Below are 14081 nucleotides of genomic sequence, written 5' to 3'. Positions count from 1 at the left end.
AAATCATATTCACGTCGATTAAACAAAGGTTTATGGAGTACTGGGTATCATGGGCTGTTGGAAATCCAAAACTGAGAGAGACATCATCCCTCATATGGTTACGTTTTTTGTTGTTGTTTGATGAAAGCAAAAGCACTGATGCGGCAAGGGCCTAAGGAGGGGTATAGGTATGGTACCTTGATCTTGGCGCCCAGCATCTCGGCAGCATCCTTCTCCCGCCGCAGGTCCTCCATCTTTTTCTCTTTCTCCTTCAGCAGCCTCATCTTCTCCTCTGCAACCAAGCTGTGATCCTCTACAATGGCCCGCTTCTCAATCTCCAGTTTTTCTTGCTGTTCCCGCCAGTAATCATCCTTATCATCCCCTTCCTCCTCACCCTCTTCTCCCTCCTCCTCCTCCTCTTCCCCACCCCCACCACTGCCACCACCTTCCCTCCGCTTCTCTCGCCTCTTCCTCCTGCCAATGGACCGTTTTTCCAGCTGGGCCTTGAGCCGAGCGATCTCTTCCTGGAATTCTCGAAGGAGGGCATCCTTGGGGTCCTCATTGACCCTTGGTTTGTTCTTAATGTTTTTGGCACGGTTGGCATATCGCAGAGTGGTCAGAGTCTCTTCGACGTTATAAGAAGCAGGCCCCACATTGGCCACCATCACAGTCTTAGCATTGCCACCAAGGGAATCTTGGAGGAGCCTGGTAAGCTTTGAGTCCCGATACGGAATGTGAGTGCTTTTGCCATCCACCAGAGCAGAGATGACATTACCCAAAGCGGACAGGGAGAGGTTGATCTTGGTAGCTTCTTTTAATCTCTCCCCTTGGGCGCCAGTCTTGGCTTGCCGTTCGCTGCCAGCAAGATCTACAAGGTTCAATTTCCCTACACGGATGTGGTTTTCACCATCGAGGCCCACCTCGCTGCACTCGATAGTGATAACGAAAATTGCATGAGAACGCGAGCTGTGCTCGTTCATGTTGGTAGCACCGACAGAACGGTTCTGGTTCCCCACATTCATCACGTGCTCTATCTCCTTCACACTCTTGGTGACAAAGGAAGACAGGTCTTTCACATACACTCCTGTGTCAGGCCTCTCTTTGAGCTCAAGCCTTTTGGTCTGATCCTTTGAGAGCAGATCTCGGATCTCCTCTTGGTAGATCTCTAAGTAAGAAGCCCTGACCAGGTACTGTTGATTCTGGGATCGAGAGATGTGGGTGAAGATGTGGTCAAATGAGTTGGGAATGACTCCTCTTTTTTCAGGGTCACCACGGATTCCTTCCATTGTGTAGGTTTTTCCTGTCCCAGTTTGTCCATAGGCAAAAATGGTTCCATTGAAACCTTGCAGGACCGAGTCAACAAGTGGTCGGAACGTCTCATCGTACAGTTCAAACTGCTTGGCATTCCAGTCATAGACGGCATCAAAGGTGAAGGTCTTGGGCATTTCATGGGCTGTCCCTTTGGGGTTCTTCACAGATACCTGCCCCAGTTTAACATCCACATCCACCACTTTGTCATACGAAGCAGCCTTTTCCTTGCCATTCATGGGGCGACAGCGAACCACCACCCTGACTGACTCTGAGCTTTTCAACTTTGACATGATGAACTCTGATCCAGTCAATCTTGAGGGGTGTCAATTCAAAATGTCTCAGGATGCTAAGGTTCTAGAAAAAAAGCAAAAGTAAGTAAACACAGTACTGTTGTCACTGGGGGCTGCCTGACAGAAGCTGACACACCTAAATAGTCTTCATCTCGCTAACCTGACAGCCATATTTGATAACTTTACTACACTGTGTATTTCCTCACAGGATCTTAACCAGCTTCAGTGGTAAAAATGAAAACCTGCAGTCCACCAGTATTGTCGGTGAGCCCATCCTCCTCTCAATCAATATTTGATCTTATGCTATAGGCTGAGGCAGCTGGAAATCTTTTAAGTCTGGGTCTCACTCTGGGAGGCTGAGGCAGGCAAATTCCTTGAGACCAGGAGTTTCAGGCCAGCCTGGGTAACACAGCAAGACCCTGTCTCCAAAAAATTTTTAAATTAGGCTGTACACAGTGGTTCACATCTGTAATCCCAGCATTTTGGGAGGCTGAAGCCAGAGGATCACTTGAGTACAGGTGTTTGAGACCAGCCCTGGGCAACATAGTGAGCCCCCATCTCTCCAAAACAAAACGAAACAAAACAAAAAAACAATTAGCTAGGCATGGTGGCCCATGTCTCTAGTCTTAGCTACTTGGGAAGCTGAGATGGGAGGACTGCTTGAGCTGAGGAGGTTGAGGGTACAGTAAGCTGCGATCACACCACTGCACTTCAGTCTGGATGACAGAGTGAGACTCTATCTTAAAAATAAAGTAGGCCGGGCGCGGTGGCTCAAGCCTGTAATCCCAGCACTTTGGGAGGCCGAGACGGGCGGATCACGAGGTCAGGAGATCGAGACCATCCTGGCTAACACGGTGAAACCCCGTCTCTACTAAAAAATACAAAAAACTAGCCAGGCGAGGTGGCGGGTGCCTGTAGTCCCAGCTACTCAGGAGGCTGAGGCAGGAGAATGGCGTAAACCCAGGAGGCGGAGCTTGCAGTGAGCTGAGATCTGGCCACTGCACTCCAGCCTGGGCGACAGAGCGAGACTCCATCTCAAAATAAATAAATAAATAAATAAATAAATAAATAAATAAGTAAATAAATAAGTAAATAATAAAGTAAAATAAGTGGCTGGGCGTGGTGGCTCACCCCTGTAATCCCAGAACTTTGGGAGGCCGAGGTGGGTGGGTTACGAGGTCAGGAGATCGAGACCATCCTGGCTAACACGGTGAAACCCCATCTCTACTAAATAAACAAAAAATTAGCCAGGCATGGTGGCAGGTGCCTGTAGTCCCAGCCACTCGGGAGGCTGAGGTAGGAGAATGGCCTGAACCCAGGAGGCGGAGCTTGTAGTGAGCCGAGATCATGCCACTGCTCTCCAGCCTAGGTGACAAAGCAAGACTCCGTCTCAAAAAAAAAAAAGTAAAATAAAAATAATGACCAGCCTCGGTGGCTCACACCTGTAATTCCAGCACATTGGGAGAATGAGGTGGATGGATCCCTTGTGGTCAAGAGTTTGAGACCAGCCTGGCCAACATGGCAAAACCCTGTCTCTACGAAAAATACAAAAATTAGCTGGGCGTGGTGGCGAGTGCCTATAATCCCAGCTACTGAGGCGGCTGTGGCATGAGAATCGCTTGAGCCTGGGAGGCGGAAGTTGCAGACAGCCAAGACTATGCCACTGTACTCTGGCCTGGACAACAGAGCAAGACTCTGTTTCAAAATAAATAAAGTGAAATAAAAATACAAAAATAAAAATTAGGCCTGGCGCGGTGGCTCAAGCCTGTAATCCCAGCACTTTGGGAGGCCGAGACGGGCGGATCACGAGGTCAGGAGATCGAGACCATCCTGGCTAATACGGTGAAACCCCGTCTCTACTAAAAAAAAAATACAAAAAACTAGCCAGGCGAGGTGGCGGGCACCTGTAGTACCAGCTACTCGAGAGGCTGGGGCAGGAGAATGGCGTAAACCCGGGAGGCGGAGCTTGCAGTGAGCTGAGATCCGGCCACGGCACTCCAGCCTGGGCAACAGAGCGAGACTCCGTCTCAAAAAAAAAAAAAATTAAATTTAAAAAAATTAAAAAAAATAAAAATTAGCCGGGGTGGTGATGTGTGCCTATAGTCCTCGCTACTTAGGAGGCTGAGGCAGGATTGCTTGAGCCCAGAGTTCAAGGCTGCAGTGAGCTATGATCATGTCACTGCACGCCAGCCTACACTACAGAATGAAATCTTTTCTTAAATCAAAAAAAGTCTTATATCCTCTTGAACTACTATAACCTGTTGAAATACTACAACCTCTGGGTAGAGCAATTTGGAACTATCTATCAACATTTAAAATGCATATACTTTTTGACCTAGCAATTGTACTGCTAAGAGTTTATCCTAGAGATACAGATCTTAAACAATGATATATATACAAGGATATTATTGTGGTAGCAATAGATTGTGAGCAACCTCGGTTCCCATCAAGAGGAGACTGATTAAATTAAATATATTCAGTATAGTGGAATCCTATGCAGTTATGAAAAAGAAAGTGGTAATCTAAATGTAATCCTATACCAAGATATGTTGTTAAGTGAAAAACAGTAGGTGATAGTGTGTACTGTATAGTTTACATAGTGTGAAAAATGGAAGCTATAACACCAAGAATGAATCTTAATGTAAATTATGCACTTTGGGTGATGATGTGTCAATGTAAGTCTGTTACTTATGACAAACGTACCACTCTGGTAGGAGATGTCCATAATGGGGGAGGCTTTGCATGTGTGGAGACAGATGTATGTGGGAAATCTGTGTACCTTCTGCTTAATTTTGCTGTGAACCTGAAACTGCTCTAAAAATAAACTCTATTTAAAAAACAAACATTACATAAGAAAAGGGGGGATATATGCATGTTATACGCTTGATATGAATACAATATTGTTAGAAATATACTTCTAAAGGTAGTAACAGTAGCAGACTTAGCAGGGGAACTGTGGGCCTAGGAGACTCAGAAGCTCGAAGAGAGAGGAAAGGCTAGGCGTGGTGGCTCACGCCTGTAATCCCAGCACTTTCGGAGGCTGAGGCAGGTGGATCACAAGGTCAAGAGATCAAGACCATCTGGGCCAACATGGTGAAATCCCGTCTCTACAAAACACACAAAAATTAGCTGGGCATGGTGGCGCATACCTGTAGTCCCAGCTACTCAGGAGGCTGAGGCAGGAGAATTGCTTGAATCTGGGAGGTGGAGGTTGCAGTGAGCCGAGATCGCGCCACTGCACTCCAGCCTGGCAACACAGCAAGACTCCGTCTCAAAAACAAAAAAAAAAAAAGGAAAAACTTTTCACAGCATACTCATTTGTAGTGTTTGAATTTCCTAGCTTGTGCTAAAAATACGTTTCAATCCCACAATCATCAATAAAAACTGGCTTGTGTAAAATGTGTGCAAATAAATAAGGATGTGGTATAATGCATTACATAAAAATCACTCATTCAATCAACAATTTTTTTTTTTTTTTTTGAGACAGAATCTTGCTCTGTTGCCAGGCTGGAGTGCAGTGATGTGATCTTGGCTCACTGCAACCTCCAACTCCCTGGTTCAAGCGATTCTCCTGCCTCAGCCTCCCGAGTAGCTGGGATTACAGGCACACGCCACCATGCCCAGCTAATCTTTTTTGCATATTTAGTAGAGATGGAGTTTCACCATGTTGGCCAGGATGGTCTCCATCTCCTGACCTCATGATTGGTCTGCCTCGGCCTCCCAAAGAGCTGGGATTACAGGCGTGAGCCACCGTACCCGGCAATAACTTCCTTTTTTTTTGAGATGGAGTCTTGCTCTTATTGACCAGGTTGGAGTGCAATGGTGTGATCTCGGCTCACTGCAACCTCCGCCCCCTGGATTCAAGCAATTCTCCTGCCTCAGCCTCCCGAGTAGTTAGGATTACAGGCACCTGCCACCACGGTCTACTAAAAATACAAAATCAATCAATAAATTTAATAGAATTAGAATGCAAATAAGAAAATGGAGCCAGGTATGGTGGCTCACACCTGTAATCCCAGTACTTTGGGAAGCCAAGGAGGATGGATCACCTGAGCAGGAGTTCGAGACCAGCCTGGCCAACATGGTGAAACCCCATCTGTACTAAAAAAAAAATACAAAAATTTAGCCGGGCATGGTGGCACTCTGTTTAAAAAAACAAAACAAAGCATGAATTACATATTTTTAAAAATCCCTGCACTTAGTCAGGTGTGGTGGTGTGCACCTATAGTCCCAGCTACGTGGGAGGCCGAGGTGGGAGGAGATCACTTGAGCCTGAGGGGGTCAAGGCTGCAGTGAGCTGCCATCACACCACTGCACTTCAGCTGGGTGACAAAGTGAGACTGTCCTTTAAAAAGAAAAATTAAAAATTCCTGCACTGAGATTTATAGGAGTTTGGGGTCTTCGTATATACCGGTAAAGTACTCTGACCTGCTTACTACCTACCCCCACCCAAAGGACCCATTTAATCCTTTCTTCTGCTCCCTGAGTTTTCCAGCACCAAATGAAACTCTCTCTGTTTTTGTTTTTACTTTATAAAATGTTAACACCTCCCCCCGCCCCCCACCCCATTTTTTTTGGAGACGGAGTCTTGCTCTGTCGCCTAGGCTGGAGTGCAGTGGTGCTATCTCGGCTCACTGCAACCTCCACCTCATGGGTTCACGCAATTCCCCAGGTTCAGCCTCCTGAGTAGCTAGGACTACAGGAACCCACCACCATACCCAGCTAATTTTTGTAGTTTCTTTTTTAGTAGAGACAGGGTTTCCCCATGTTGGCCAGGTTAGTCTCTGACTCCTGACCTCCGGTGATCCACCCACCTCAGCCTTCCAAAGTGCTGGGATTACAGGCCATGCCTGGCTGTTTTGTTTTTTACCAAAAGGCCCTTCAGTGACAGGTCTCTCTCTCTCTGTGACCTGTTCTCTAGCCATCCTGTTCTGCTGCCCACAGACAAGGGTTATTAGATTTTTAATCGCTGATACATAATAAGCAAATATGTATTAATACACACTTATCCCCTCCCTTTTTACACAAACATATTATATACGATAATAAACCGTGTCCTTGGAGTTCATTCCCTGGGTAAATACAGAGCTGCTTTATTCTTTGCAACAGCAGCATAATACTCTACTGTATGCATACACCTTAATTTATGTCACTGTTGCAGATGCACTTCAGCTGTTTCTGATATTCTGCTGTGAAAAACCTAGGACACACAATCATTCATGTGTGGGAAAGTATATCTGTAAGCATCAATTCCTAGAAGTGGAATTGCTGAATCAAAGGATATATGCAATTGCAATTTTTAAAAAATATGCAGAACAATGACAGCATTCTTTTTAGTTGTGAGAATGACCTATTTCCGGCCATTCTCCCATGGTGGGAGAAGGTGAAGCAGTGATGGGCCATTTGGGCATAAATGCTGTAGCTTAATAAATAGACAGCATCAACATATTTCCCCACTGATCTTCATAGACTGTTCTGCTGCTAAGCAAGTGGAAACACAAAAAGTTGCTTTTCATATTTCTTCTAGTCGTTACATGTAATAAAACATTGTCGTCTAGAATGAAGAAACAGAAGACCTCTTAACCTCTCTGAACCCATTTTCTGTAAAATCTGAAAAAATAGGTGCAATTCTTCTTTTTTATGGATGATTATGAGACTAAGAGGTGCTTATAAGGGTGGAAGTACTTTGTAAACCAATATAAAGCTAGATTAAAATAACAATACAGGTTCATCCAAAACCCTTGTCAGGGGGTCACTCCAGAGATTAAGAATGAGGCCTAATTTTATTCATTAAACATCACTAGAAAAACATTTCTTTTTCTATTTTTCTTTTTTTTGAGACTGAGTTTTGCTCTTGTGACCCAGGCTGGAGTGCAAGGGCGCAATCTTGGCTTACTGCAGCCTCTGCCTCCCGGGTTCAAGCAATTCTCCCGCCTCAGTCTCACGAGTAGCTGGGATTACAAGCGCCCGCCACCATGCATGGCTAATTTTTGTATTTTTAGTAGGGATGTGGTTTTACCATGTTGGCCAGTCTGGTCTCAAACTCCTGACCTCAGGTGATCCCCCCGCCCTGGACTCCCAAAGTGCTGGGATTACAGATGTAAGCCACTGCACCCAGCCTAAAATAACTTTTTTTTTTTTAACAGAGTCTCGCTCTGTCACCCAGGCTGCAGTCAGTGGTGTGATCTCAGCCCACTGCAACCTCTGCCTCCCGTGTTCAAGCAATTCTCCTGCCTCAGCCTCCCAAGTAGCTGGGATCACAAGCACCCGCCACCACATCCAGCTAATTTTTGCATTTTTAGTAGAGATGGGGTTTCACCATGATGGCCAGGCTGGTCTCGAACTCCTGGCCTCAGGCGATCCACCCCACTCAGCCTCCCAAAGTGCTGGGATTACAGGCGTGAGCCACAGCGCTCACTCTAAAATAACATTTCTATTGTTCAATTTGCAACAATCATCCTAAAACAAATTCAGATTAAATTGAGATCTAAATACCTAAATGATGTTCAATAAGAACTAAATCTCAAGCCATGTAAAGAAAACTATACAAAAGGAAGCCCTTCAGGAATGTATTAGTTATCTTCTAGATCAGGGGTATCCAATCTTTTAGCTTCCCTGGGCCACACTGGAAGAAGAATTGTCTTGAGCCACACATAAAATACACTAACACAAGATAGTTAATGAGTTAAACAAAAAATTGCAAAAACATCTCATAATGTTTAAACAAAGTTTACGAATTTGTGTTGGGCCACATTCAAAGCCACCCTGGGCCACAGTTGGACAAGCTTCTTCTAGATGCTATTAGAATTTTGCCAGATGGGAAGAAAGAGACAGATGTTAGAATGCCCAGTTTCCTGCATCTTTTCATTTCAGGGGAATGGTTCCTGAGCTACGGCCTGTCTCTCCCTCCATTTCAACAGAGGCCTGCCAAAGCTGATCTAGGTGCAAAGGGAAAATCCTAGCCCCTGATAATCCTCTGGGAAGACCTCTGTTGCAGTGCATGAGCCTGCCAGACAAGATCCTAGACCTGAAAGAGTAAGAGAAACTGAATGGCAGAGCAGGACAGGGAGACAGGTCAGTGCAGAGGACTGATTCTTCTGCATTACAAGACTTCTGAGAAGGCGGAGCTGTCCAACTTTTACCTGTCAAAACAATGGGGTTCCAAGCCTGTGAAAGAAAAGAAGAAAGTAAGCCTGCAGCAAGCTGACCTTGAGGTTCAGCTGCTTTGTAATAGCTCCGTGTATTTTTTGAGCTCTCCAAAATGATAGAAACAAAGGCATGATAATGACCTACATTAATCTTAAAAATCTTCAAAAAGGAAGGAATTCCCAAAGCATGAGTCCCCTTAATTAAATCTCCTCAACTCTGAACACAGAACACCATTTCTTTTCTGAACTCACCCAGCTAGACTGAACTAGTCATGTATTATTGACACACTCTTTCAGGAAAATGGACTAAGTTAATTTCCTGCCACCAAGGCTTAAAATCTTATTCTGGGTCTTCCTCAAAGGAGAGAGTTTTCTTGGAAGGATGCCCTGATACTCTTTCTTTATTACCTTTGTTATTCTTCCAGTGGGTCTAATTACAGAGTGATAAATCTTTAAAGGAACTCACAGAATTGCCAGGAAAGAAGGAAGCACAGATCAGCAGCTCATCACCTTCATCCTGAAGACCTTTTCTGCTAGAACTTGTCATTCAATGTTAACACCCACTGTTTGAATGGTTATTGAACATGAAATATTGAGTCATTCCCCAACCTCATCTCTTTTATCTGCTGAGGAAATCAAATGCACATTTGTCACAGCAGCCACACTCTTCCAGACCGTTTTCCAATTCTTTTGTTTTTAGATTCATGCATCCTCACCCTGCTAGCAGTCACAGAGTCTCACCTCAAAGTCTAGAACTAGGTATGAATTGGATTCTCAGTAACTACTGGCTTCCTATGGAAAGCCTAAGAGAGAGGTCACAAACTGGTTACATTCTATCTGAAACATTTTATTTGGCCCACCTGGTATTTAAAACAACATAGGCGGGGCGTGGTGGCTCACATCTGTAATCTCAGCACTTTGGGAGGCTGAGGCAGGTGGATCACCTGAGGTCAGGAGTTCGAGACCAGCCTGTCCAACATGGTAAAATCCCGTCTCTAATAAAAATACAAAAATTAGATAAGCACGGTGGCGGGTGTCTGTAATCCCAGCTACTCGGGAGGCTGAGGCAGGAAAATCGCTTGAACCCAGAGGCGGGGGTTGTAGTGAGCTGAGATTGCGCCATTGTACTCCGGCCTAGGTGACAAGAGCAAAACTATGTCTCAAAAATAAATAAATAAATAAATAAAACATGGGCTGGGCGCAGTGGCTCACACCTGTAATCTCAGCACTTTGGGAGGCCAAGGCGGGCGTATCACCCGAGGTCAGGAGTCTGAGACCCCGTCTCTACTAAAAATACCAAAATTAGCTGGGTGTGGTGGCATGTGCCTATAGTCCCAGCTACTTGGGAGGCTGAGGCGGGAGAATTGCTTGAACCCAGGAGGTGGAGGCTGCAGTGAGCCGAGATTGCACTACTGCACTCCAGCCTGGGTGACAGTGAGACTCTGTCAAAAAAAAAAAAAAAAAAAAAGAACATGAAGCCTCGGCAATATAGGGAGACCTCCATCTCCACCAAAAATTTAAAAACTAGCTGGGCATGGTGCCACTTGCCTGTGGTCGTAGCTATTCGAGAGGGTGAGGTAACAGGATCACGTAAGCCCAAGTCAAGGCTACAGTGAGCCATGACTGCACCACTGCACTCCAGCCTGGTGCTAGGTCTTGCCCTGTTTCCAAAAGTAAAAATAAACAACAACAACAAAATCCTCAGCAATTCCACTTCTCTATATATGTATATCCTAGTAAAAAGCTTTGTATATGTGCACAAGAAAACATAGACAAGATTGCTTCCTGCAGCATGGTTATCACAGTAGAAAAACTAGAAACAGGCTGGGTGTGGTGGCTCACACCTGTAATCCCAGCACTTTGCGAGGCCGAGGTGGGAGGATACCTTGTGGCCAGGAGTTCAAGACCAGCCTGGGGAACACAGTGAGACCATCTCTAAAAAAAATTTTAAAAATTGGCTGGGTGCAGTGGCTCACACCTGTAATCCCAGCACTTTGGGAGGCCGAGGCGGGCAGATCACATGGTCAGGAGATGGAGACCATCCTGGCTAACACGGTGAAATCCCGTCTCTACTAAAAAAGTACAAAAAAAATTAGCCAGGCATGGTGGTGGGCGTCTGTAGTCCCAGCTACTCAGGAGGCTGAGGCAGGAGAATGGCGTGAACCCGGGAGGCGGAGCTTGCAGTGAGCCGAGATTGCGCCACTGCACTCCAGCCTGGGCGACAGAACAAGACTGTCTCAAAAAAATTTTTTTTAATTTAAAAAATATAGCTGGGTGTGGTAGAACATACCTGTAGTCCCAGCTTCTTGGGAGGCTGAGGCAGGAGGATACCTTGAGTCCAGGAGTTGGAGGTTGTAGTGAGCTATAATAGCACTACTGCACTCCAGCCTGGGTAACAGAGGGAGACACTATCTGTAAACAAAACAAAACAGATCAAGTGTGGGGGCTCTCACCTATAACCCCAGTACTTTGGGAGGCCAAGGCAGGAGGATCGCCTTAGCCCTGGAGTTGGAGACCAGCCTGGGAACAGAAGGAGACCCCATCTTTAAAAATTAGCCAGGCATGATGACACATGCCTATAGTCCCAGCTACTTGGGAGGCTGAGGCAGGAGGATTGCTCAAGCCCACGAGGTTAAGACTGCAGTGAGTCAGGATCACACCACTGCATTCCAGCCTGAGTCACAGAGGAAGACCCTGTCCCAAAAAGCAAGCAAAAAAATCTAGAAACAACCTAGACATCCATTTATAGGGGAATTGAATAATAAAATATGGTATATTCATATCATAAACAATATGGTTGGTGTGGTGGCTCACGCTTGTAATCCCAGCACTTTGGGAGGCTGTGGCGGGAGGATCATCTGAGGTCAGGAGTTTGAACCACCCTGGCCAACATGGCGAAACTCCATCTCTACTAAAAAATACAAAAATTAGCCGGGCGTGGTGGGATGCGTCTGTAATCCCAGCTACTCAGGAAGCTGAGGCACAAAAATCACTTGAACCCAGGAGTTGGAGGTTGCAAGTGAGCTGAGATCGTGCCACTGCGCTCCAGCCTGGGTGACAGAGTGAGACTCTGTCTCAAAAAAATAATAATAATAACAATATATATGTGTGTGTATATATATATATACACACACACACACACACACATATATACCATTCAGTAGTTTTAAGATATAAGGAATAAATTAGAGCAGAAATCAGCAAATTACGGCCCATGATATGAATCTGACCCAGATCCTGGTTTTGTAAACAAAGTTATATTAGAACAGCAATGTCCCTTAGTTTACATATTATCTACTGCTGCATTAACTACAGAGGTGAACAGAGTTGAGTAGTTGCAAGACAGACAATATGGACTATAATACTAAAATATTTACTACCTGCCCTTTTACAGGAAGTGTTTGTCAACCTCTGAATTAGGGTTACATATTTAATATGGATAAATAAATAGGCTTGAGTGAGAAACAAAGCTGCAGAGTGACAGTTATGATTAGGAACTTACAAAACAATATGGTGCTCATGGATTTGCATTTATGTATGTATAAGTATTAAAAAGTGGGATAGGATGGGTACAGTGGCTCACACCTCTGTAATTGCAGCACTTTGGTAGGCTGAGGTAGTAGGATCACTTGAGTTCAGAAGTTTGAGACCACCCAGGGCAACAGAGCAAGACCCTATTTCTACCAAAAATGAAAATTAGCCCAGCATGGTGGCCTACTACCTATAGCTACTCCAGAAGACTGGAAGGATCACTTGAGCCCAGGAGGTGGAGGTTACAGTGAGTCATGATTGTACCACTGCACTCCAGAGCGAGCCCATGTCTCTGAAGAAAGGGGAGGGGAGGGGAGGGGAAGGAAGGGGAGGGGAGGGGAGGGGAGGGGAGGGGAAGGGAGGGGAGGGGAGGGGAAGGGAGGGGAGGGGAAGGGAGGGGAGGGGAGGGGAGGGGAGGGGAGGGGAGGGGAGGGGAGGGGAGGGGAGGGGAAGGGAGGGGAGAAGAGAAGAAATAGAAGGATATATAATAATTTATGATAGTGGCTGCCCAAACTGGGCAATGGGAAGTAATGGGAGTAGAGATAGGAAGGATATTTCAACTTTATCTGTAATATTTTATCCTTTCTCTTAAAAAAACAAAAACAGAGGAAGCTTTCAAGCTTATAAGAGAAAATGTTAACATTTCTCTTACTTTGTTGATTCTATTTCTTACATTATTCCCTGAATTTTTGTTTTGTCTGTTTTTTGAGATAGAGTCTCACTCTGTCACCCAGGCTGGAGTGCAGTGGCACAATCACAGCTCATTGCAACCTCCGCCTCCCGGGCAATTTTCTGCCTCAGCCTCTTGAGTAGCTGGGATTACAGGCTCACGCCACCATGCATAACTAACTGCTGTATTTGTTATAGAGCTGGGCTTTTGCCATGTTAGCCAGGCTGGTCTCGAACTCCCAGCCTCAAGTGACCCACCCACCCTGGACTTCCAAAGTGCTGGGATTACTGGTGTGACATTGCACCAGGCCTGAACTCTTTTTTTTTTTAATTCAAAAAAACAACAATTTTTTTTTTTTTAGGGAGTTTCACTCTTGCTGCCCCAGGCTGGAATGCAATGACATGATCTTGGCTCACCACAACCTCCGCCTCCCAGGTTCAAGTGAGTCTCCCGCCTTAGCCTCCCAAGTAGCTGGGATTGCAGGGATGCGCCACCTTGCCCAGCTAATTTTGTATTTTTTTAAGTAGAGATGGGATTTCTCCATGTTGGTCAGGCTGGTCTCAAACTCCTGACCTCAGGTGATCTGCCCGCCTCAGCCTTCCAAAGTGCTGGGATTACAGGCGTGAGCCACCACACCCAGCCTAACAATTTCATATTTAAAAAAAAAAAAAAAAAAAAAAAAATTTCCACTTCTCTGGAAACATGGGAATATCTGACAGCCCTTGACCTGAACCCCAAGTGGCAGCAATAGGAATCCTCCCCAACCCTACTCTCTCCTGTTTCACATCTAGCATGCTTTGCTCACTTATACTTCCTGGCTGGCTCTTGTAGACATCTCTATGACCAAATTCACGTATGTATGATTTGACTAAGAAAGGCCTGACACACTAGCCTATCTTTTTAAATGCCATTTGCTGAAGCTCTGTAATAACATAGAAAGTGCTTATTATAAATGAAAAAGCAGTTTACAAAATTGAATTACTGCATGCAGTCACAATTATATAAACATAAAGACACGTAAAAACATCAATAGTGGTCAACCCTGGGTAATAGTACTGGTGATTTCCCCTGCTCTTTCAACATTTCTGTGTTTTCCAAATTCTCTTTAATGAGCATATGGTATCTCCAAATGGGAAAAAATAGAGGTTTGGC

At 45.2% G+C, this 14081-nt stretch overlaps 1 protein-coding gene across 3 annotated transcripts in view; it reads right to left on the bottom strand.

Moving 5' to 3' along the window:
* The window catches only part of KIF3B (kinesin family member 3B), a 58101-nt gene that overhangs the window by 23963 nt on the left and 20057 nt on the right, over positions 1-14081 (bottom strand). For 2 of the 3 annotated variants that reach the window (XM_045362733.2, XM_045362732.2), the window contains one exon: positions 177-1644. In XM_045362733.2, coding sequence (XP_045218668.1) covers positions 177-1580 — 1404 coding nt within the window. In that variant the 5' untranslated portion in view covers positions 1581-1644. Of the gene's footprint in view, positions 1-176; positions 1645-11018; positions 11141-14081 lie in introns of all 3 variants that reach the window. The other variant, XM_065522979.1, reaches the window with a different exon arrangement.

The sequence above is a fragment of the Macaca fascicularis genome, chromosome 10, assembly GCF_037993035.2.
Source record: "Macaca fascicularis isolate 582-1 chromosome 10, T2T-MFA8v1.1".
Lineage (NCBI taxonomy): Eukaryota > Metazoa > Chordata > Mammalia > Primates > Cercopithecidae > Macaca > Macaca fascicularis.
Note: the sequence above shows the minus strand (reverse complement) of the source record. Positions and strands in the feature narration are given on the sequence as shown.